General features: G+C 40.8%; 1 protein-coding gene across 1 annotated transcript in view; it reads left to right on the forward strand.

The window, feature by feature from the left end:
* DNAH11 (dynein axonemal heavy chain 11) overlaps positions 1 to 26,913 on the forward strand; it is a 303,358-nt gene that overhangs the window by 209,777 nt on the left and 66,668 nt on the right. The window contains exons 58-66 of the mRNA XM_040433722.1: positions 2,973 to 3,119; positions 3,867 to 3,980; positions 8,514 to 8,657; positions 10,265 to 10,447; positions 11,655 to 11,756; positions 12,971 to 13,105; positions 16,464 to 16,637; positions 20,470 to 20,705; positions 24,209 to 24,331. Of these exons, the coding sequence (XP_040289656.1) occupies positions 2,973 to 3,119; positions 3,867 to 3,980; positions 8,514 to 8,657; positions 10,265 to 10,447; positions 11,655 to 11,756; positions 12,971 to 13,105; positions 16,464 to 16,637; positions 20,470 to 20,705; positions 24,209 to 24,331 (1,358 nt within the window). The remainder of the gene's footprint in view (positions 1 to 2,972; positions 3,120 to 3,866; positions 3,981 to 8,513; positions 8,658 to 10,264; positions 10,448 to 11,654; positions 11,757 to 12,970; positions 13,106 to 16,463; positions 16,638 to 20,469; positions 20,706 to 24,208; positions 24,332 to 26,913) is intronic.

A 26,913-nucleotide genomic window follows, 5' to 3' on the forward strand; every position in this document is an offset into this window, starting at 1 on the left:
ATAAGTGGTTTACTAAGACACCATTAGAGATGAGTGAAGTTTTGAAAAATTCGATTCAGCAGCTTCACCGAACTTCCTCCAGAAATTCAATTCGTTATGAATTACTTCATGAATCGCTTTTCATTGTATGGAGCGGGCGCAATGATGGGGAATGGCGATCACACTGCCCCCCGTCATTTAACCTCTCAGATGCCACGTTCAACGCTGATCGTGGCATTGGAGACTCAGGGGGTTAATCCATGGTTTAACAAAAACAAAAAAAATTATACTTCCCTCATCCACTTGATCGTGGGGAGGTCGTCTGCTCCCATCTTGATTGAAGAAAAGCAGCCAAAGGACCTGCGGCAAGCATGATCTCTTGGTGACATCATCACACTTGCTGCAGGTCCTTTGGTGGGTTTTTTTTCAATCAAGATGGATCAGACGGCCTCTCCACGATTAAGTGGATGAGGGGAGTATCTTTTTTTTATTTTCAGAGACCATTTTAGGAAGAATTATTTACCACGAAGTGTGAGGAAATTTGGCTTTGGTATGGTACAATACATCAGAGGATCACATCTTCACGTTCCCTAAGGGGACAAAAAAAATTACAGTGAAAAAAATAAATATAATAAATAAAGGTTTTACTTTTTTTTTTTTAAACGGCAATATCAAAAATTCTAATCACCACCACCACCTTTCCCAGTCCTTGCGTGGACAGAAAAGTAATGGCTGTCAGAATATGGCAATGCAAAGAAAATATATTGTATTTTTTTTTAAAGATTTTTATCTTTTTAAATGTAAAATAAGATAAAAACTACATAGATTTTGTATCGCTTGCACTGAATATGCCATGTCATTTTTAGTATATTGTGAACACCATAAATACAAAATAAAAAAAAAACATGGTGGAAATGGTTCAGTGAAAGCCATGGATGCAACACGGATGTTATCTGTGTCTCATACATGTTTCACGGATCATTAAGATGAGATGCTTAAAAAACCGACTTGCTCCAGCCAGCCTAAAGAAATAACAAAGTCCAGTATTTATAGCACAACACAGGTATGGTATTTACGCAGTACCGTAATCCCACGGGACGTACGTGGACCTCGCTTTGACCTCGGTCTTTCAGGTACTGCAACTCCAGCTTAGACTCTGATCCTACACAGCGCTCCACTGTCAGAGAGGAAACCACTCCCACCTCACCTGACACTGCTGGCTGTTCTATAGGCCAGTCAAAACTTGCCCTGGGACGAGGGGAGTAGTCACCCACCCAACACTATAACTACTCCCAGTAAGAGCTGTCCCGGATCAGCTATTCACAGCTATACTGTATAACAAAACATGTCAACCACCTACTGCCACTGACACACCTGGCTCCTACTTCAGCGAGGCCAGGTACCTTGGTGACATCTATGAACCATCAACGATGGTCCCTTGTGCCTTCCTACAGGTCTATAAATCTATAAGGGGTTCTGTTTCCCCCTCAAGCCCTCAAAACCCACATTTCCATTATCCAGAAAGTTCAGCCTTTTATTTTCAGCATCATTCGTAGGTAAAAAGTGGAATTATCCCTCTGTTGGATCTGACTCTTACTCCTTTCATATGAAGTGGTTACCTTGGACATATTTTAGTAGCTCCCCTAAGTTTGGTTGCTATGTTCAAGATTAGGTACCTTATGGGCACCATACAGATTACTCTATCTCTCCATTTTGGTTGAATATTCCTAAGGGCTCTTTCACACTTGCGTTCTTTTCTTCCGGCATAGAGTTCCGTCGTCGGGGCTCTATGCCGGAAGAATCCTGATCAGTTTTATCCTAATGCATTCTGAATGGAGTGAAATCCGTTCAGGATGCATCAGGATGTCTTCAGTTCCGGAACGGAACGTTTTTTGGCCGGAGAAAATACCGCAGCATGCTGCGCTTTTTGCTCCGGCCAAAAATCCTGAACACTTGCCGCAAGGCCGGGTCCGGAATTAATGCCCATTGAAAGGCATTGATCCGGATCCGGCCTTAAGCTAAACGTCGTTTCGGCGCATTGCCGGACCCGACGTTTAGCTTTTTCTGAATGGTTACCCTGGCTGCCGGGACGCTAAAGTCCTGGCAGCCATGGTAAAGGGGAGCGGGGGAGCAGTATACTTACCGTCCGTGCGGCTCCCCAGGCGCTCCAGAGTGACGTCAGGGCGCCCCAAGCGCATGGATCATGTGATCACATGGATCACGTCATCCATGCGCATGGGGCGCTCTGACGTCATTCTGGAGCGCCCCGGGAGCCGCACGGACTGTAAGTATACAGCTCCCCCGCTCCACGCTCCTACTATGGCAACCAGGACTTTAATAGCGTCCTGGGTGCCATAGTAACACTGAACGCATTTTGAAGACGGCTCCGTCTTCAAATGCTTTCAGTACACTTGCGTTTTTCCGGATCCGGCGTGTAATTCCGGCAAGTGGAGTACATGCCAGATCCGGACAACGCAAGTGTGAAAGAGGCCTTACTTGCGCCTGCATTTTTTGCCTATGTGCTCTCTTTTTTTCGCCTCTTTGTCTTTTGTTTCCGTAGAGGTATATTACCCTGTCCCATTTTGTCTTTTATGTTTTTGTGTGTGTCTTTAGTTTATCTGTATGTACTTTTTTTCTTTTCTTTTTTGTTCATTGTAAGCATACCTTACTTGCAGATACTTCATACAATTTTCTTGAATTTCCATACTGTGGATTTCTTTTATTACGGTATATCTGTTCTTGCACCTCTTGTTTGGTATGTCACTTGTATGCTGATTTGGCTTTTATTTTTCTAATAAAGTTTTATTGAACCATAAAATAGAGATGCCAGGAAAGGTTCAGTGCAGATTTTGACAGTAAATTAGGTTAATAATAATAGTAGACACCAAGTTCTATCTTATCAAATGCCAATGCAACAATACAAATGTAATATAGACATTGGCCTGACGTTAAAAAAAAAAAAAAATCTGAAACTATTTTCTTTTTTTCTGCAGGTAGAAGACCTAAAAGCTAAACTTGCCTCACAAGAAGCAGAATTGAAACAGAGAAACCAAGATGCTGAAGCTTTAATAGCTAAAATAGGGCTTCAGACAGAGAAAGTGAGCCAGGAAAAGACCATTGCTGATGCTGAGGAGCAAAAGGTCAGTGTAATGCAGTCATTTAGAGATGCCAAGGAACACTCAGCACAAAGTACACCTTTTGTAGACAAACCACTTTCAACAAGTCTCTCTCCAGGGATGGAGATGTTGTGAAGAATTGTCATCGTGGGGCATGTAGCAGTGTCTTTCCAACACTTCACCGTATTTTCTCACCTGTCGGCTCTTAGACTGATTTGATGGGACAATAGAGAGCTCATTTTAATGTGTAGCTTCTATTAAGAACCTAGAAAATGAAATGATTGTATTCACCTCACTTGTCTGAAGGATCTAGCTTCTTTCATTCGGAGATCCTTATCTAAAAGCCATATAGGCTTGTGGGAGCCATCCAGTTGCTGTCATCAGAGGCAGTGCATTTCATTAGCAGTTTTCAGATTTGCAGTACAAAGTGAACTACATAAAATTACCAATACCAATACGAACAGGGTTAGTTTTGACTCATCCAAACTAGAGCTACATTCCTTCATTAGTTAAAATATACAAGCCAAAAAAACAAAAACTATCAGAGAAAAATCCATGTTTTCTTGTGTTCTATAAGGAGGAGCACTGCCCAATGAAATAATTGGGCTTCTCATCAAACATATATTGTCCTTTAAGATAGATGATTTGCTCTGCTTGTTAAAAATAATGATCCTAATCGAATCTAGAGGTTAATGTTAATGTCTGGTAACATATTTATGTGTGTGTGTGTGTGTGTGTATATATATATATATAAATTTTTTTGCATTTTAGGTAGCATCAATACAATTAGAGGTGTCTGTGAAGCAGAAGGATTGTGAGGATGACCTGATGAAAGCTGAACCAGCTTTAGTTGCGGCTACTGAAGCTCTGCATACCCTTAATAAGGTAATTAATGGCATAGAGCTCACTCCATCTAAAAGTTTAATAATTTTTTTTATTCCCATAGCCAAATGTACTGTAAGAGATTTTACACCAGTGCTTCTTTTTTATTTTTTTATTCAGGGTCTCTTTAACACGAGTGGATTTTTTTACACTCTTGGCCATCATTCTTAGGCCTCTTTCACACGGGCGTCATGGATTTGGGCCGGATAAGATGCGGGTGCGTCACGGGAAAATGCGCGATTTTTCCGCGCGAGTGCAAATTTTTTTAATGCGTTTTGCACGCGCGTGAGAAAAATCAGCATGTTTGGTACCCAAACCTGAACTTCTTCTTCGGGTTAGGTGTTGTGTAGATTTTATTATTTTCCCTTATAACATGGTTTATAAGGGAAAATAATAGCATTCTTAATACAGATTGCTTAGTAAAATAGGGCTGAAGGGGTTAAAAAAAATAATAATAATAATTTAACTCACCTGGATCATGTGATGGACCATGTGATGAGCACAGTGACGTCACCACAGGTCCTTTTCCTCCTGCGCAGCAAAGAAGAAGAAAAAAAGAGAAGCCGGGCTGCGCGAACAAGTGGATTAAGGGGAGTTAAATTATTTTTACTTCTTTTTTTTTTAACCCCTTCAGCCCTATTTTACTTTGCATTCTGTATTAAGAATGCAATTATTTTCCCTTATAACCATGTTATAAGGGAAAATAATAATGATCGGGTCCCCACCCCGATCATCTCCTAGTAACCATGCGTGAAAATCGCACCGCATCCGCACTTGCTTGCGATTTTCACACAGCCCCATTCACTTCTATGGGGCCTGTGTTTTGTGTGAAAAACGCACAAAATAGAGCATGCTGCGATTTTCACGCAGCGCACAAGTGATGCGTGAAAATCACCGCTGATGTGCACAGCCCCATAGAAATGAATGGGTCCGGATTCAGTGCGGGTTCGATGCGTTCACCTCACGCATTATATCCGCTCGGAAATCTCGCCTGTGTGAAAGAGGCCTTAAGAATAGGATCATCATAATCCTAATATTGCATTATAGCACATTATGAAGCCATAGGAAGGGACTGTTTGAAAGGATTATCCGGCATTCCAAAAACATTTTTCTCTGGTATCGCAACTCAGCTCTGTTGAAGTGAATGGGGCCGAGCTGCAATAACACACATAACCTGTGGACAAGTGTGGCATTGTATTTGGAAGAAGGCAGCCATGTTTTTCCAACCATGGACACTCTCTTTAACCATGACTGTGGTGGACTGGTCATTATCAGCAAGCATTTAATTTGGTCAAAATAATATATTGTTTAGTTTTTACACTGCATCCTTATATATTTATTCAACGCTTGTTCATTACGGATTCTTAGGTCTGAAGTTTTAGGCATGTAAAATATGCACCGAGCAGATGATTTTTAATGTGATGGTTGGTATAACTTGTGCTTTCGAAGTAAACAACATGGTTTGCATCTCAGTAGGAACTGTGATTTAACTACGTCTGACAAGATAATGTGTGGGGTTTAAAGACGTCTAACTGATGTTTTACAAGTATTCAATTGTATCTTCCCATGCAAAGAGAACTCTTTTCTTTTGCTCCTCAGGGAGTCATCATTCATAGAGCATTTCCTGTACCACATACTTGGCGAAAATTGTGGCTGTAAATTTTGTTGCCAAAATGCAAATTACATTTTTTAGGTTTCAGCTATGTATTTGAAGATGTCACATATCTGTGTTTGAATAGCGCTCACATGTAAGAACACACACTCCAATAATATATCTTACATGGCAGAAGAAAAATAAATATCTACATCAATGTCCATTAGGTTAAACAAAGATTATGTACATTTTTACAGTATTTTCTGTGGTTCTTGTAAACCTTTTATTGGTATTTAATAAGTAATTATAAGACAAATATGAAGTATATATGGATGGAACTCTGATGTAAAATGTATATTAGTGTCAAGAGCAGAGCTGTACTGGGCACACCCGTGAATACTGGTGCCAAGAGTGACCAGTCAGGTCCTGTTTTCAGTTATTTGTTCAAAACTTTCTTTGAAATTACACCTCATTATAACATGGCAAGATAGTAAGGTTAAAAAAATCCTAGGTCCCTCCAGTTCAACCTGTTATCCTGCCATGTAGATCAAGAGAAAGGCAAAAACGACCATGGGACAAAAGCCAGTTTTCCTCATGTGATATTCCTGCCATGTCACTGCTGAGGCCATTGACAGGCAGTAGCTATGTGCTGGTGTGGGGGGACAGGAAGTGGTGGGGATGGAAGCTGTAGCTCTGGAACTGGGATGTGCCAACCATGTGAGTGGTGTTTTTTTTATTGTTTTCAGACCATGCCCAGTGACCTCCTAATTATTTTTTTTTTAGGTCTTTGTGCTAAAGTCACCATAAACATTAGATTATTATTGGCCGAAGCCGCCATTTTTGGTGGGGCTGGCCTACAATCCAATGTGTATGGGGAGCTCCCGAATCTTCCCAGACAGGTGATAGGGGAGAGACAATTCAGGTCTTTTATATTTTAAGACCGGATCCTTTTGCTCTCTCTACGGTAGAGGCTTTCTCCTCTCTCCCCAGTAAAAACACATACATGCTCACTAAGCATGTATATGTATGGGGGAGTCGGGAGAAATTGCCGTTAGCCAAACAAGTGTTTGGTCAGCAACTATTGAAGGTGCACCTCAATTTCAAGATCAAACTGAAAGGAAGCAAATTAAACTAGAGATGATCATTGAAAAAATATATAAGGCTGCACCAATGTGTCAAGGGTCATGAGATGATCATTGTCCTGATCTATAATACTGCTCATATAGAGAGAGGAGAAATTATGTGAGCTAAAAAAAAAAAAAATTACTAGGATATGGTGGGCATGTTGAGTGACATAGAAAGGGAGATATAGAAATTTTGCTTGTACTCAAATGGTATAATGACAAAAAATAAAATAAAACACGGAACCTCTCCCCCACCAAAGATTTTCGGGTATCATATTTTAAAAGATCCACATTTATCGGGCCATGTCATATAGGGATATTTGCTAGCAATAATCGGGAAAATAATAGTCAGTACGGCAGTTTACAAATATGGAAAATAAGTACATATACAGTATAGAAGAAAGTCACTAGTGGGAAGTGGGGGAAATCTCCCACTGTACAATGAGAAGCAGACGGGATAGCAACTAGGCCTGGGAAATAGGATAAGGGAGCAGGACACCCCCTAGAGCTTCCCTAATCCTCGCCCTGACTCATCACACCGTATGAGCGGACCTGGACCCCGAGTCACCCTGATAATCCCTCAAGTAGAGAAAGGGCTGGGACGACCTGTTCATCCCAGACATGGATGAACAGGAGTCTCACCGGCCTAGCTCTAAGGAAAGGGACAGGCAATGAACAGCTACTGAATCGGCAGGTAAGAGCCCAGAAGCAATACGCACTTACCTGCCGTGGCAACAACGGCAACCGGAGCACCATGCGGACAGAATGCATGGCAGCTTCCGACAGAACTGCACACTGACTAGTGGTTCCCCCTCCGGGCAACCATGACACCCCCTTCCGGAGGCCTCAACAGATAGACTGGGGAATTTCTAGCAAACATGCTGGACAACAAACACCAGCAGACATGTAACAACGACTAGACATCAAACACCAACCCATACAAACAACACCACACATAGAAACATAATAGGAAGGGAAGGTGACACGGGGAAACATCGGGATGACATTGATGTTCCACTAGGTGGCCCTCACACTGGAAGATGGTAGATCCAGACCAGGAGCATAACTCCAGCACACACCAAGGCTGGAGTACAACTGACTCCTGGCCTCCAGCCACAGGTATAAGAAGCATCTAATGACGACACCCAGCCAGGTGGTTAACCCCTAACTCACCAGCCAGGGAAGGAACAGGGGAAAAATGAGCAGATCACACACATGCCAATAACAACACGTTGCCCCTGGCAACGGCATGCACGGCAACGTGTCAAGGCGCACCACACCGAGACCGCAACACTGCCGTGACACTAGTCTGAGACCCCTATAGACATAGATTACAAAAATCACTTGTCCTCTGTAAAAGGGAGGATAAATATACCATAAAAAGTCAAGAGTAATACAAGAACATAAAAGATAAAATGGGCAGAGTCCCTAAAAACGAGCACAGTCAATACAGTTTAATATACACATTACAAACAGCATTTTAACAGTTTTTTTAAACATATATTCCTCTATTACATGAATCAATACATTTGGAATTCCCTGTATATGATATTTCACATTGGTTTGGCTAAATATTTTCGATACTTCTAGTATGTAGTAATACTTTTTCCCTGCAAATGGTGTTTTTATTGAAAACTGCAATTTAAATCCCATTAAGGCAACAGTATCCAGTATAATGTTTACACAAGTATCAAGGTGATCTTTATATATATATCTAGAGTTGAAGTACCTACTTACCAACACATTAATGGCATCATACATTACTATTTAGCACTACAAATGCCTGAATACTAACAACATATTTTCTTGTCTTCACAGGTAAACCTTACTGAGCTTAAAACCTTTCCAAACCCACCATCTGCGGTGATAAATGTTACCGCTGCTGTAATGGTGTTGCTGGCTCCCCGAGGGAGGATACCTAAAGATCGGAGCTGGAAAGCATGCAAGGCATTAATGGGAAAGGTAATGTTATCTACAAACTGATGACCTTTAAAATCAGCTTTAGGCCACCTGCACGAGATGCGGATTACGTGCAGTCTTTCAGCGCAGATTTTCGTGCAGAAAAACAGTAGCGTAGTACAGTACCAGCAAAGTGTATGGGATTAAAAATTCACTTTGCAGATATTTTCCATGTGGAAATTGACCTGCAGTGTGGATTTTAAAATCCACAGCGTGTCAATTACTTTTATAGCTGTGTTTAGCTATTTCAGCTCCGGATTTCACCCTTTCCCAGTGAAGGGTGAGGTCATGCGGCAAAACCAGATCTAATCCACACCCAAATCCTTTGGTACAGAAACACATTAATAAATCTTATGTGTGTTCACCTTCATTGTGAGCAGGTGGCCTTCTGTGGACAGCAGCAAGTGTGCAAACACCAGTATGTATCAACAGATATGTGTAAGATAACTATCATCAGCCATAAAGGTCTTGTTTTATTTTGCTGCATTCATCTATCAGTTTTGCTATTTGTCAAGTAAGGCCTAATTCCCACGGCAGTGTGCAATTCACATGTCGGTTTTTAAGCACAGACCGTTGCCCCTTTTGTTACAGCAAAATTCATCCTTATGTTTATCTATCTGTCTACTATATATCTGCCTGTCCATCCATAACTGACACTGCACTTAGTGGTTATTGAAGGGAAGGAAAGTGAGGAGCAAGTTCCCCAAAACAGCTGTCTACAGATGGACATCTGGCTTGGCTATTTTCCCTTGTCCAATCCCAAGGCTTGTTGGGAAGTCAGATCTTGACTCGTAGGGAGCCACTTCCAATAGGTCATGCTGGTGAGATGGGTCTCTTTCTTGCGAGATACCATTTTGCATATTCGTTTCCTGTGCAACATTGCCAATAAGCCTCCATACCATGGAGTACTTCCAGTAATTCTCCATACAGGACTGGTCTCTTTAAGGAGATTCAGCACCCTGCCTAAGGAACGGAAAAGAAGTGCAGTGAGCATGTGCGTCCTGTATTGCAAGGCTACACGATAGGACATAACCAACAGCAATGGAAAATCGAAACTGATTTGCCACAGGGTGCAATGGTAGGCGGCTAATAATTTTAGAATAAGGCAGTTTTGATTAATGGTGTATTTGGGGAAAGTGATATACCAGTAATATCTGTTAAGAAAGAGAAGAATATCCGGCTCTCTCCGGTGAAAAAATGAAAAACTTTATTCCAGCTAATTAAAATCCGTACAGGTGTACATGAAACAGTCAACGCGTTTCAGACCTCAGAGAAATGTGGGTCCTTCCTCATGACAAACGTGATATCTGTTGGACCGGATACCTTTACAGTATATTAGTGGCACAAACCCTTTAAGGCTACTTTCACACTAGCGGCAGCCTAGTGTAGTTTTATTCCGGCCGCCTCTCGGCATGTTTGCCATGCTGCGGACGGACCTCCGGCCGGCCCCCATTATAGTCAATGGGGCCGGAGCGCTAGCGGCAGCCCGGGTCCGGCAGGCTGTTCCCGCCGTGTGAAAGTAGCCTAATGCAGGAGTGTGCAAACATTTTTCTCTCTTTATTTGGCTCTAGTTTGAGTGTGTATGCTTATGTTTCTTTTTATCAATATAGGTTGACGACTTTTTGCAAGCATTAGTCAAATACGACAAGGAGCATATTCATGATAATTGTTTGAAAGTGGTAAAGGAGCAGCATCTGAAGAACCCGGAATTTAACCCAGACCTGGTTCGCTTAAAGTCATTTGCAGCAGCTGGTCTCTGTGCTTGGGTCATTAATATTGTGAAATACTACGAGGTAATTGTGTCCCTTCCTATTACCCCCTGATTGTAGCCCCTAAATGTACTTGTGCACCATGAGATCAGTGATCATTTTTACATAGTCCTTGCTACTATTTATATAAATTATCTGTATTGGCCATTAGCCACACATGATCTGGTGCCTCACTAGTACTGTAAGGGATGGAGCATTACGGACAAAATTAATATTTTTATGCGGGACCGTGGAACAGACATGCGGATGAGGACAGCACATTGAAGTGAATGGGTCCACATCCGACCCGCAAAAAATGCAGATCGAATGCTGACAAAAAAAAAACATGGTCGTGTGTATGAGAGTATACCCTTGAGGCTCAGTTCACACCTGAGCGTTTTACAGCGCGTTCCTACGCGCTGTAAAACGCTCAACAAGGAGAAACCAATGCTTCCCTATGGGAATGGTTCTCACCTGGGCGTTTTACAGCGCGTACGATCGCGCTGTAAAACGCCCGACGCTCACACAAGTACAGGAGCGTTTTTTTGGGCGCTTGTCGCGCGTTCCCGTACATAGACTTTCGGGAACGCGCGACACTGTGTGCACACTTGTCTCTGTATGCGCGCTTGTAAACGTCCGTACAATCGCGCATACAGAGCGCTCCTTTCAGAACGCTCAGGTGTGAACTGAGCCTGAGGGAAAGAGAACAGACATATTTTCTGATGGTTGAGAGCCACATCAAAGACCGTGCCTGTAAAGACAGTTAGGTACTGCACGTTTATGGTAATAAGTCTTTACTGCTTCTGGAAAGGGTATATAGCTTTGGCACCCACCACACTTTTGGGATGGACTGGCCATCTATATCTAAGATCTGCACCCCACAGCCTGGTAATTGCAGAATGAGTTAATGAGAATGGAAATGCATGCTTGTGGTTATCTAATATAAGATTGCAAAGTGTGGTTAGAGTGAGACTCGGGGAGGATTACTACCATTATTACTACTGACTATATACAGCTAGTGGAAAAAGACTATTCTGCTATATACCTTGGAACTGTATCTTATTGCTGCTATATACTACCACTCCCATCATCTATTCAGTAAAGAGAGACTTTATTTATTGCAACCAATAAATGACTTCACTATCAATGTGAATGTAGCCTAATATGGTAACAACTTTTTTCTTTAGACAATAAAATGTCATCAGATGAAATATTAAATGCAAAAGTCTTTGTTTTGTTTTCTGTTTTTCAGGTATATTGTGATGTTGAGCCCAAACGCAGAGCCCTGTCTCAAGCCAATGATGATCTTAAAGGAGCTACAGATAAACTTGATGCAATTCGTAAAAAGCTTCACGTAAGTTTATAGTAATTTTATTGTAAAACATATAATATCATTGTTTGAAGTAAATACATGGTTGCAAGATCAAAAATCTGATATGTCAGGAGCTATAGATGACGCTTACTTCTGATTTCTTTTCCTCAGTTCTTGTTGCTTGTCTTGTCTTTAGGTTAGCTCTATTAGGACAGAGTTGTGGTCTCTGACTGCAGCTTACACAAGCGCTCCAATCGTTTTTTTTCTCTATAATGCAGCATAGGCTATTATTTAAGGGTTTTAGGAAACTGGACAATGCTGGAGAATAGCCTGAAAAATAAAGCAGCATTTACTTTGCAGTTCCAACGATGTCTCTCCAGTTTACCCGGTCAGGCTCTGTTTACCTGACTACAGGGTTAATGTCACGTTTTCATTGTGTTACCACTGCAGCCGGTCACTGACCTCTGTGTTAGGCTCCATTCACATGTCCGCAAGTGTGGTCCGCATCCGTTCCGCAATTCCGCGGAATGGGTGCGGACCCATTCATTCTCTATAGGGACGGAATGGATGCGGAGAGCACAATATGTGCTCTCCGCATCCGCATTTCCGGAGCGCGGCCCCGATCTTCCGGTTAGAACATGTCCTATTCTTGTCCGGACAAGAATAGGCAGTTCTATGGGGGTGCTGGCCGGGTGTATTGCGGATCCGCAATACACTACGGACGTGTGAATGAACCCTTATACTATATAGGCCGAACAGTCTAGTGTATTTTTATGACATCTAGCTTCACACTGATCTCCATGGGATTGTGTTTGTTAGAACTGACAAGGAGAAATATATCAGTCACAAGCAGGAGGCCAAGGAGAGCAGTGTGAAGCTGCATTGTATGGTTACACACTGGACAGGCAACTTACATTAGGGGAGTCATTTTAGTGATACAACTAGATATCTTCAGTAGCATAGGGGGACATACATAGAAACAAGGAAGCTGGAGCTTAGGGGGTACGGTGGGGGGCATGCGGGGACGGGTGACGCTAGGGAGGCCGGTCCCCGTCTGCCATTGGCTGCTCCCCCCCTTCCTCCCCCCAGACACCAGATGTTTTCATCCGTGTACAGGGAGAAGCAGCGGCGGTGCGGGGACAGGGAGCGGGGTAAGTATATTACCTGTGAGGGGCCCGGCACATGGGGAGGCTGTTTGTGAAATTGGATAACCCCTTTAATATACATCTTTATAATATATATGTATGTACTTAAAGGACTTGGACAACAATTTGAAGAGACTGCAACAGTCTTTTGAAAAAGCAACAGCTGAGAAAATCAGGTGCCAAGAAGAGGTTAATCGCACTAACACCACCATAGAACTGGCCAACAGACTTGTAAAGGGCCTCGAGGTTAGTAAAGTTCTTATTGCATACCGTATATGTCAAGAGATGGATGTAATCTTATCACAACATCAAATGGCCTTGTGAGTCATTTACCTTTTTCTGTATCATTTTGATAAAATGTTATACTTAACTCCTTCTTGCTCTGCGCCATATTAGTGCTTTGTAGTAAGCGGATCATTCTTGTAAACCATTACAGTGTAGTGATGGCATGAGTACGCTGATTAAAGGGAAAATGTACAGGCCATGTGCATTCTGCATTTGTTGTGGGCCCAAAAGTAGATATGCCTGTTCTTGTCCACAAAACGGACAAGAATAGGACATATTCTATAATTTATGTGACGGAAAGACGGATGCGGACAGCACATGGATGGCAACCGTGTCCTGGTCGCATTTTTTGTGGACCCATAGGAATGAATGGGCCTGTGTGTCATCCGCTAAAAATGTGGATCGGACGAGGAAGAAACATACGGTCGTGTGAATGAGGCCCTAACAAGCTTTAATCAGAGCTCACAAAGAACAATATATTTCTAGAAGAGTTATTTCCTCCTTATTTCGTAGACCTGGGAGCTGATAAATCAGTAGAATAATGCAGGCAGTTTATATCTAATCATTAACTAACTCCTAAGATGAGCAGCTGTTAAAAATTAGAAATAGGTCATCTTAGCCGAGATGACATTACAAGCAATCTATAATACATTAGGATGAGATTATAGTGATTTTTAACTGTCTGGAAATGTATTACACTGCATGTTCCTACACTTAAACTCTTGTTAGCCAATGTCACTTTTGATTTATGATGCGTGGACAGTGTGGTGAAATTATTGAAGATTCAAATAGATGATCATTCCATGTTTAGAAAATCTTCACCATTTTTATGGTTTTAAAGAGATTAAGGATAGGATTTTCATAGTTGTTTATAACTTACTCACAAGCAGAATTTGTAAAATAGATGTTACAAGTTTTTTTTTTACCTTAAATGAACTGAGTTTTCTTCACAGTAGGAGATAAGTTAAAGTGGCAGACTTACTTATTGGCTCCTAATAACATCCTGATTACTGCTGTAGCTTCAGATATTTTCTTTCCCAGTGCCTCCGTCGCTTCTGATGATTTAATTGCTGCTAAATGATACCAAACTGGTATTAAACATACTTTCATTTCTGTTACCTCGATGAAACTCATTTCAGACTAAAAGGAAGATTTGATATAAGAATATGAAAGTATATGTAAATGTAAAACTTCTTTATTTAAAGCATTTCCTGTAAATTCCTTGTTACCTACTGTTTCCCAAAAAATATAAAGTATATATTAGCATATAATATAACATAATATAGTAATGTGTATAAGTAACAAAACACATTGGTGGGAGTTTATCATGAGGTTAGTTCTTCTTGAGGTTTTTTTTCCGCAAACCTCATTTTAAAAATGCGGCAGATATATTTGTCAAAAGATGTCACCCCCTTTCATGCCACCCCCTTCTAAAGTAAATTTCGGCCTTTTTTGTCAGCTTTTAAAAAAAATCACCGTTGATGTATCTGGTGTACACTTAAAGGTATTATTCAAATTATAAAACATGCCCCTCATATAGATTACAGTTACCCTGCTCCCTGGCACCCGTGACGCTCCTGATCCCTGCATGGCCCGCCGCTGCATCTCGTCGTGGCCTGCTATTGGCTGCTCCCCCATTGCTGAATGTTTTGATCTGCACGACGAGGAGATGTAGCGGCGGCGGTGCACGGATCAGGAGCGACATGGGTGCTGGGGAGTGGGATATGTATAAAACCTATATGAGGGGCATGTTTTATAGTTTAAATAACGTAGCTAACCTCACCTACTTTCCCACTCACATTTTAGAAGTTAGCAGGAGTGGCGTAAGATCACAAAAAGTCAAAGAAATTGTGACAAAAATGGTACTCGTACAAATGGGTTTTCTGCCAGAATTCTGGTGTAAATGGAATTATAGATTTCCTTCATTATCAATATACTTAAAGTACTAACTTTGTCTTAAAGGTGTTTTCTGGGATTCTTTATCTGAACGGTGGGGGTCCCCGCCAATCAGCATTTGGCATCGGCGCTTACAGTAGCGTCTTGGCCTTCTCTCAGCTTTGCCTAGACCATGTGACGTGATGTTCATTGGTCACATGGCCTAGGCATATCGCTATACAATGTAAGGCGCTGTGCTTGGTAAGCAAAGAGAAGGCCACGGCACTACTGTGAACAACAGTGCCTTCTCAAACAGCTAATTGGCGGGGATCTCGGGTGTCGGACCGCCACGATTAGAAACTGATGGCCCATCCAGAGGGTAGGTTATCAGTTAACAAATCCTGCCAAACCACTTTTAGTGCTGCATCAAACCTACAGCTTTATGTAAACATAGTGTAGGGTGGCCTGATGATATTTTACATGAGGGTCACATAAAAGTATCATGTGAGCGTATTCGCCTTGGCCTAGTGCGCTGTATGGACATGAACAGGGCGCTCATGTCACTGCTTGAATGTGACAGCGTGAGGAGGTCTGACTACATGAGGCTGCGGCCATGGAAAACTGCATAGTACACAAATAATGTTATGAGAGGAATACTACAAAAAATTAAAATACACTGTAGCACCTTTAGCCTACTTCCACTCAAATCCTGAGAATTTAAGTTCCCAACTGAACAAGGGTCCAGAAAGTTAAAATGAGCTACCTGTCCAGAGACAAATTTATCCAGAGGGGTATACTGTATTACCTGGTGTCCACCATTTGTGCCCCTCTTCCGGTGAATGACCCCAGTGCGGTGTCCATTCTTTGTGTTCCTTTGCTGCTCTGCCATCACAGCCTACTTCTTTTGGCCCCAGAATCAATGCTGACTGTATGCTCCAGAAGTATGCAAAGGATGGACACTATGGTGAGGTCATCAGAGCAAGTCCATCTAGGATCAGAACAGAGAGTATCACAGAGTACGGATGGGTAGTTTATGAAACTGGCAACCATTTTGTGGAATCAGAGGGGATCTTAAATAGAAGGATCCATGGCAGAGGTGATCAAAAGGAGGGAACCTCGCAATAATATACCCTATTGCCCATTGGTTATTAAATATGTCTCTGGACTGGAGGGTTACGTTAAGATCCTTTGACTGGTTGTATGTCTTCCTGTGGCATGGATATATAAAGTGCTTCTCGGTGACAAGACAGCAGTCAGGGATCGGACTCGAGGTACACATAAAGATCTCTGATGTAAGGACTCCAGAACCCTTCATGGCTCAGCTTCTGATAGTTGGTGTATATAAAATAATAATGAAGAAATCAGGGATAGGTGTGTTTTGTTACTGTCTATGTAAATACTGGTAGAGTATGAAGCACCTAATTTTGATTCCTTTTTTCCCCAGTCTGAAAATGTTCGTTGGAGTGAGTCCATAAAAAATTTTGAAGCTCAGGAGAAGACTTTATGTGGTGACGTGTTGTTGACTGCTGCATTTGTATCATATGTGGGTTCTTTTACAAAACGCTATCGTCAGGAACTTATGGAACAAATGTGGCTTCCTTTCCTCAAGTCTCAGAAGGTACAATATAAGCATTTTTCATTCCTGCTTTTAGCTTTGTTTGTTCCTGCTCTGTAGCTTATTACACCTGCAGATTTTGCAGGCGATTGCCAGGGGGGGAAGTGTTCCTTCCCAGCGATCGATTGCTTGTTAGCGGAGGAGACCATTGCTATTACATGCAGCGATCTCCTCCTCAGTATGGGGAGGAGCGATCACTAATACCATCACTCGTCCCAAAACTGAATAATTGTTTGCCAGCAGCAGATCATGATTAGACAGCACGATCTGTCGCTGGCAAACAATAATTTTTAAACCTGCTAAAAGATTCTAATTGCCCAATGAACAAGCGTTTCCTTGTATTACACTGCCAGATCTTCACTAACGATCGCTTATTAGCAATTATCTTCACGATTATCTGCAGGTGTAATATAAGCTTAACTTTAACCAAGAAACAAAGCAAGGCATATCTACAAATGTACTTGCAAAGTAATCTTCAGACAAGATGACCATCCAGGTAATTGAGATCTTACAGTATCTCGTGATTAAAGTCACCAGTAAGCAAACTACCTACCTACCCACCTATGTACACCATATCGCTTACTAACAGACAAGAAAATAACAGTTTTTGTGGGAGTGTTTCTTTAATTCTTGAGGGACAAATTATTTACTGACGTGTCTAGTTCAATATGACTTGTGCACCGCGGCACACATATAGAGGGCTCCTGTACAGAAATATGCTAATACATTATAGGTTTTTAATTAAAAAAAAAAAATAAAAAAAAATTAAATAATGTCTATTGAAAAAATAAAGTATAAAACTTTATCAGGTTATGCAGGGTAAAAAGTGGACAGTATAAAGAATAAACAAAACAATGCTGAAAAATACTTCTTTCTCTGTTCATACCACCTCAAATATATATAAATTACACTGTTATTTATATGTTTTTCCAAAACTGCGCTGGAAAAACATTGCAAGTTCTCCTGCATAAAACAAGGCCTCATACATCCACATCAAATAGAAAATTTAAGTGGAAATAACTCAGAGGAGACTGCCAATCAGAGTGAGACTGCCCGCCAGACGCCTAAGTCCAGAATGAGCAGAGGTTTAGTTCACTAAATAATAGATTATAATGAATATTTTCCTACAAAACTATATATCAATCTACCCAGCACCAGGGTCTAGAACATGCTGCATATAATTTGCACTGAATTTTCAATGGAACAGTTTCCCTTTTAAGGCTGAGTTATTGCGATAGTTCTGTATTTTCAATCATTTTGTTTGATTTAACCATTACTTATATTTGATATATTCAATCCTCAACATTGAAATTGCAACACTAAGAAGGACAAACTTTAAGGTTATGCAAACTGATTAAAGTAGCAAGTGTCACTAAGCTCTGCAGATGATCACATTTTCAAGCACCTAGCTCCAATCTGTTAAATGTGGGAGGGGCATAAAAGCCAGATTGAAAGCAAAGACGTTTTAGCCACACAAAAGATCAAAAATCAGATCAAGTTTTTTGGGATGATTGTGTAATGTCTCTTGTTTGTCAATGTGCCAGAGACTTTGGTTTATCACTTTGGCAGATTACTAAGCGCCTGGGTCATAATGTCAGCACTGTTCAACATTGTGTTTCCCGGTGGTTGGGAGAACAACGAATTAGAATGACATCAAGGGGTGCACACAGGAGAGCTTCTTCACAGATGGATTTTCTGTTTAGAAGAATGGCGCATAGTGATCCATTCTGTCCTGCAAGTCAAGAAGACATCATATCCCAAACCTAGGGCAGCAAACGATGCCTACACAAACCATGAGAAGGCATTTGCATGACATTGGGCTATGAGCCATATGTCCAGCTACAGGTGTTCCATTGATCTCACACGACTGCTCTCATGCTGCCCAGCAAGACAGCAATGGAGGCTGGAATGTGGGTCTATCCTCTTCACTGATTGTGTTTAATGCAATGAGAGCAAGAGATGGGCCTGCAGACCACATGGGCAACGCCATGAAGAAGCCTTCACAAGGGAAAGTCACACCCAGGGGTGATTATGGAGTGGGGTGGCATAATGCACAGTAGACAGACCCCTCTAGTTTTCATTTCCACTAACAGCTCAGTGTTACACTGATTATGGTGTGACCATTTCTCCAAGTGGACAACACCAGGAGACCTGTTGCTCATGCTACTGTGAGCGCCCTGCATAGTCTAAACGTGCTACCATGGCCTGCAGGGTTTCAGGACTTGTCTCCCATGAAGTACATCTGGGACGTCATTGGTCAGCAATTGCAAAGAGAGCGGCTAGCAGTGGATCTTGATAATTTGCCTACCCAAATGCATTCAGCATGGCAGAACATTCCTTAGACAACCATTAATAACTCAAATTCTAAGCTCACTGATAGCATGTAAGTGTATGTATTTCAGTGCAGGTTGCTCATACTTGATTCTGAATACATTGAGATGTATTGAATATTTTGATTTCATATTTTTTTTTATCATTAAGCCCTCGTTTCTTTAAAGAGACGGAAAAAGGTATTTGTTCTGTCTAATAGCCTAGATCTCTCTGAAGAGTTCCAGGCTATTACAGCTGTAGTACTTATGGAGGTGTGCAGGTGGCAGGGCTCCTTAAGAAAAGAGCGAATCTGCCATACACTGCGATGCTAATTCATTGCAATGTAAGGGAGAAGCGATCTGAAGATCACATATTGGGGTACATATGTTTTTTTGATCGCTTGGAATTGCATTTTTTGTGATGTAAGGTGACACAAAAATGAAATTTTTTGGTCAGTTTTTTTTTTTTACGGCATTCACCTGAGGTGGTAGATTATGTAACATTTTTCTAGAGCACGTCGTTACGGACGCGGCGATACCTAATATGTCTGTTTTTTTGTTATTTCTTCTTTTTAAACACTATTTTATGGTGAGGGGGCTTTTTTGTTACTTGAAACTTAAATTCATTTATTTTTATAAAAAAAACTTTTTTTTCACTTTTTTTTACTTTTATATTTGGGGACTTAACCTTTTCAGGGTTTGATCCCTGTAATACATTATGTATTGTACTGAATTGAACTGTCAGCGTCTTACACAGTAAGACGCTGACAGTTGCCTAGGAGACCCAGCCTGCAGGCTGGATCTCCTGGGCTTCCGAAGCTGGCAGGCTCTGATGCCTGTGTAAGGCATCTGGGCTGCCATGGCAACCAGCGGCTCCCTGTCAGCACAGCGCGGGGGGCCGATGGAGTCAGAGGGAGCCCTCTCCTCTGCAAACCCTGCATGTGCCACGGTCAGCGCTGACAGCAGCATGTGAAAGGGTTAATCCGCTGGCATCACCACATACAAAAAAATTGTAAATAGTAAATAAAAAATAAACATCATGCAGTGCTGAATCTCAAAATACCTAAACTATTAAAATATAAATGTATACACTCCAAAATCAATAAAAAAACACAAAAATGAGCCCTCACACAGCTCAATTGATGGAAATATAAAAAAGTTATGTGGGTCAGAATATGGCGATGCAAAGAAAAAAAATGTTTCCAAAGTTTAAATTTTTTTTCTCAGAAAAGTAATATACATGTGGTATCACTGTAATGTACTGACCCAAACAATGAAGGGCACAGGTCAGTTTTACTGCAAAGGAAACATCGTAAAAATGAAACCCAAAAACCATGGCACAAATTGCACTTCGAATTTTCTACCAGCTTCCCACTACAGCATATGCCAATGTCTGTCCATCCTGTGATTTTCATGATTCCACAACTTTTGCTTCTTCGTGTTGCAATTTCAATGTTAAGGAGTGTAGCTGCATCCTTTTACAGTCCAGAGTTAGAGGTTTACTGAACCACATTTTCTCCATTCAGGTTGCAATTCCAATATCTGAAGGTCTCGATCCAATTGCCATGCTGACTGATGATGCTACTGTAGCCGCCTGGAATAATGAAGGTTTGCCGGGAGACAGAATGTCAACGGAAAATGCCACCACTTTAATAAACTGCGAGCGATGGCCTCTTATGATAGATCCACAGCAACAGGGCATCAAATGGATTAAGAATAAATATGGAGCTGCCTTGAAAGTCATACATTTAGGACAGAAAGGGTATGTGTGAAATACAAAATTTACAGGACAGTCTTGTTATCTTTACAGAAATACATTTATTTTGAAGTTGCATTTAAGGTTTTTGATTTAATGTCTGAGCAGTCAAAATGCTCTGATAGAACTGCTGTTACTTTGTCACGTCAGATAAAGGAATTTTTCAATGTTGTACTATATTATCAAGGGACAAACAGGATTGCATTGCTTGGGAAATAAAAGTCACAGGGTGAAAACTAAGGCACACTTCCACCCAAAAGTTTGTACAAATGGCAGGTTCTGAGAGGTGGATGTCTTGTCGCAATACCGAACCACCGACCTCTGTGTAGGAAACAGCGTCTTAATACGGGTTAATGCTGCTGTGTCAGAGTTGTTGGTGTGCAGTGAATATCGGTAACCCTAAGTCCACACCTGAGCGTTTTACAGCGCGTTCCTACGCGCTGTAAAACGCTCAACAAGGAGAAACCAATGCTTCACTATGGGAATGGTTCTCCCCTGGGCGTTTTACAGCGCGTAAGATCGCGCTGTAAAACGTCCGACGCTCAAACAAGTTCTTGAGCTTCTTTGGGGCGTTTTGTCGCGCGTTCCCGTACATAGACTTTCGGGAACGCGCGACAATGGGCGTTCGCTTGTCTCTGTATGCACGATTGTAAACGCCCGTACAATCGCGCATACAGAGCGCTCCTTTCAGAACGCTCAGGTGTGAACCCAGGGTAAAGGAGGCACAGCTCAGGAGCTAACCATTGTGCTTTGTAAGGCCCCATTCACAGTCGGTATTGCTGGATTCGACCGCGTACCACCAGATTCCCATTGACTCTAATGGGATCTGTTGTATATCCAGCTGCTTTCTAGAATATATGCTGAAAATCGGCTGGACAGAAACCGTTGCGTGCAGTATTATTTTTGTGTTTTTATTGGAGCCACCAACCCATTGAACATACAGACCATGGATTCCATCTCCTCTATAAAGTATAAATAGTTGATGCCATTTAAGAATCTTTTGGTATTTTCCAAATTTCCCAACAATCTGAAATGACTCCAAAATGATTGGTCTGCAGCAATGCGTAGAGTTTATCGTGGTATCATAATTATTTTTGTTAATAGTTACTGCTTATGGTCACAATTATAATACGTGCCTTCTTTAGAGCTGATGTTCGGAGTCCTTTTTTCCCCACATGACATTGATTGTGGTGACAGGCGGTATGCAGTATAATGATGAGAAATATGGGCATGCATCTTACAGAACCTCTTGCCTTTCCCAGAACCTCACCCTTGCAGTAGGTTAATGTTATGAATCATAATCTCATTGACAATAAAAGGAACGTTACGCCAGCTATATTAGTCTTTATCAGCAGCACCCAATAGAGTACTTAATACACTGAGCACAAAAGCAAATGATTTTCTGCCCAGTGGATCTTTCTTCAATATGTCTGTAGTAAATGAAGTGCCCTTTTTAGATTATAGATTTTAATGTGACTTTAATGGAACATTTATGCTTTGTTCCCACAAAATTACATTTGCTAAACACCTGTCTTTTCATTGCTGGTAATAAATTGGTGTGTGTGTAAAGTTAAGGATTTTATCTCTCACTTTTATTTTTGCTCTGTTGATTTGTTTCCTCAATGTTTAGGATGCTGTTCATTTCCTAGACAGTGTAATGTGGATGTCCGATAAGAATTCTACTGTGCAAATTGTATTTTTATTTCAGATAAAAAACCATGCTTGGTTCTGGGGTTATGCGTATACTTAGAGGAACCTAATGCCTTCATTTTTTTTTCTGTTTGCCCTATATATACAGGTGAAATGCGAAAAATTAGAATATCGTGCAAAATTCCATTTATTTCAGTAATGCAAATTAAAAGGAATGGCATTAATGCAGCTTAAAATTCGAATATTATGAAAAGGTTTAATATTCTAGGCTCAAAGTGTCACACTCTAGTCAGCTAATTAACCCATACCCCCTGTGCAAAGGGTACCTCAAAATTGAGACTTTGGGGTTTCATAAGCTGTAAGCCATAATCATCCAAATTATAACAAATAAAGGCTTGAGATATCTCGCTTTGCATGTAATGAGTCTCATATGTAAGTTTCACCTTTTAAGTTGCATTACTGAAATAAATGAACTTTGCATGATATTCTAATTTTTCGAGTTTCATCTGTACTGTACATCCAGTATATGATTAGATGTATTCTTGATTTAGAAATTTGATGGGTTCATGTCATTCTTCTGTTGTTGCTGCTAGAAATTTAAAAATGAACTACCAGCAGTCAGCAGTAAAGGTCCATCCGTTACCAGTTGGGGGGAGTTGTCTCTGCCCAGTCTGACACTATACAATCGGTGCTGCCAGTGGTAACTCCCACATGGACCTGAATTGCTGTCAGTTCATTGATAAACTTCTATAGGAATATAGAGGATGTATATAAGGCTGCGTTCACACTTCAGTTATTTGGTCAGTTATTTCGATCAGTTATTGTGAGCCATAACCAGTAGTGAAGCCTTCACAGAGATCAGGTGTAATTATTGGATCTGCACCTGTTCTGTGTTTTTGACCCACACCTTGTTTTGGCTCACAATAACTGATGGAAATAACTGATCACATAACTGAACGCAGCCTAATAGAGGATATATATAATAGAGGAATGACACAACACAGAGTCATAGGAATAGCTGCTTCAGAATGGTTGGGGAATACAATTAGGGGGTCATTTACTTACAGAAATATCTCTAATTAAAGGCGTATTTCCGGTGCAGAGAGACACACTCAAAAAGTGGCACTTGCTGTGGCAGACTCGTCCGTCCATGAATTTTCTGATCTGCCATTCATTTGAATGGTTGCCATTTAATACTGAAACCCACAACAAACGGCTAACATCACAGATGGTTTTCAGATGCAGGATCCACTCCAATCAGCCGATTGCTGGTCTGGCTTGGTGTTGCCTCCATGAGACAGTCAGTCTTTGTGTGCACACAAGCTTAGTGTCCTCATATGAACATTGGCAACCAAACAACCAATCAAAATTTAACTTTGCTTTGTTTTTTGTAACAAAAATGAAAGACAAGTTCTAGTTGGCTGATATAATTAGTTTTGACTCCCTGTGATAAAATTGAGCTGCCAGAGCCAAGGATTAAGCATTGTTGTCATAGGAAGAAAGGTTCTTCTCACAGGTGACCAGTGACCAGTTATCTCTGATAACAGCACAGTAATGGGGTATAGAAAACGACATGTTGAGTATTTTAGCCCATTTAAAACATGCACTGTAGGATAAACATACATGCAGAAACTGGTACATTGGAAAAAGAGGAAGATGACACTGAAGGCAACCAGATGGTCAGTTCCATTTTAACAAATATCGAATTAGTTCTGTCGTTTTCATTATTTTAGCCTGGTGTGTTTGCTTTTAATCATGTCTATTATACCACTTTTTCGAACCATTCATAAAATTCGTCTGAGTATATGTGGTTGGGTTTCCTTTTTCGCATCTGTTTTTGTTTTTACTTCTTTTTCTAGCTACTTAAATACAATTGAAAATGCATTGGCATTGGGTGATATTGTGTTAATCGAAAATCTGGATGAAAGCATTGATCCTGTACTTGACCCTCTTTTGGGAAGAAACACAGTTAAACGAGGAAGGTAAGTTTCGCTTCCATGAAGGGTAGATGATCTGCTGCATTGTTTACTGATAATTTTCAAAACAGTTAAAGCTCCGTCATATTTCAGGATACTTCACTACTTGGACCAGACAGTATCCATGGTCCAAGTGACTTCTAAAGATATTGAATTTATGGAATAAACTGATGATAAAAAAAAGAGAACATTGTAGTCCCCCTGCGCCAGTGAGGTTAAAAACAAGCTTTTGTTCTAAGGCTACTTTCACAATTGTGTTGTTAATTCCAGTATTGAGATCCGGCAGAGGATCTCAATACCAGAATTTAATGGATCCGTTTTGATTTTACACATCAGGATGCATCCATTCCGTTAGGATGCGGTTGTGTAAAATCAAAATGGATAAAAATGGATCCATCACTAAATACATTGAAAGTCAATGGGTGATGGATCTGGTTCTTAGGCTCCTAAAAAAACGGATCCGTCACCATTGACTTACGTTCTTTTCAGTGTCTGATACATTTTTTTTCTGTTTTTATGATCGGACACAAAACCGCAGCTTGCAGCGGTTTTGTGTCCGGTCACTAAACGGAATCCTGCCAGAACAGAAGACATCCCGATGCATCCTGAACGGATCTCTTTCCATTCAGAATGCATGAGGACTACACAGAAACATTTTTTTCCAGTATTATGATCCTCTGCCGGATCTCAATACCGGAAAACAAGAACTCATGTGTGAAAGTAGCCTTACATCTGTTTAAATAATGAGGGTGTACTTCCTGTAGAAACTTGAAAGATTCAACATTTCAAACCAATAACTGTTCTTTAATTGTCACTGCTTTCAACAAACTTTGCCAAAATCAATATTGCAGGTGAATATAAGAAACTTTGTAATATATGTTAACAAAGAAAATTTTATAATTGTTCACTCTAAATTCAGATGTTAATGTCTGTATAGAGCTTCAGAATATGTTAGCTCCATATGAGTTTATAAGATAACTATAAAAAAAAAAAAGAAATTCTATGATAACACCAAGATGGAGTGTCTGCTCACTGAAGGATCAGATCACAGCTGCCCATGGAAGTCTGTGAGGAAGGGAGGGGGACATGAGCGGCAGTGAGAGAAGCAAGCAGCCACAGAGGCTGTTGCACCTAATTGTGAGTCTGCTATCTCACCCGAAGGCCTCATGCACACAACCGTTGCCATTTTGCATCCCACATACCACGGTTCAAGGAGTCCACATATTTTGTCCATTTTGCTCCTGCATCATTTTCGCATGTCCGCAAAATACAGCCATAAAAAAAGTCTGAAAAATATGGATGGCACACAGATGGCTTCTGGGAAGTGTCTGTGTATTAGTTGGCCTAGTTTATTTTTTTTTATATAAATATTGACATGAAAAATTAAAAATAAAATCCCCATAAATTCTCAAAGGGGTTGTCCAGGACTAGAAAAACATGGCTTCTTTTTAAAAAACAGCTCCACTTAGCCCCATTCACTTCAATGGAGCTGAGCTGCAATACCAGACACAACCAGACATAATCCTGGATAACCCCTTAAAAAATATACCAAAATGTTTTAGTTCCTTAATAATGGCATGAAGAGAGCATAGACATGTGCTATGTTGTTCCAGCTACCTGATAAAGCCTGCAGTGTAATACATCAAGGGTAAAAGCTTACATAGAAAGCAAGAATAGAACTGAACCTGCTCTTCTCTTATGCCTGCGCCATCTAGTGGTATAATAACACTTTGAGAGCATACATGCACAACTCCAATGAAAAATCTATAAGATAAGGAAAAATCAACTCAATAAGCGACCTGGGCACCAACTGTTGTAATACCTCCAGTTACAAAAGCAATTGGTTTTTGAAAAATAAATTATTCATAATAATAATAATAATAATGTAGATCTAAGTGAAATAATATTATCCACTGTTTGTAATATGTATATAGCAGCACAGAACAAGAAAAATAATGATGCCATTTTGAATGGCGGTTTTGCATTCGTTTTTCATAGCAGTTAAAAACAGCCATAAAAAAATGGATGCATTTCATTGGTTTATTTTTTAGCATCCCAACCCTGCAGTGCCCTCAGTACACCTCACAGTGCCCCCAGTATCTATAATGGCCCTCTGTAATGCTCCCGTTGTCTATAATGCCTCCCATGGTAGTCCCAGTGTATACAAGGTGCCCTCTGTATATAAAATACCCCCCAATAGTGCCACCTTATGTATGAAATCCCCCCAGCACTGTATATAAAATGCCCTGGAAAATGCCACCAGTATAAATTAGTCACTAATTTTGCTGGGTGCAAAAAATAAATAAATTATTCATCTCATCCACTTGAACTCGCTGACACTCGCTCTGCACTGGAAGGACCTGATGCTGGGATCGTCAGGTCCTTCCAGTGCAGAGCGAGAGTCAGCACGTTCAAGTCGATGAGATGAGTATTTATGTATATATATCATGCAAAAGAGAATTAAACCAGCACCTCCAAACTATATGTAGAGGGGATCAGGTGTATGCTACCATGGCTGCATCACTAATGCAACAAGAACTAGTAGCAGCACACTGCTTAATGCACAAAGGCACATGTGAACATTGAAA

This window comes from Bufo bufo, chromosome 5 (assembly GCF_905171765.1).
Source record: "Bufo bufo chromosome 5, aBufBuf1.1, whole genome shotgun sequence".
Classification (NCBI taxonomy): Eukaryota; Metazoa; Chordata; class Amphibia; order Anura; family Bufonidae; genus Bufo; species Bufo bufo.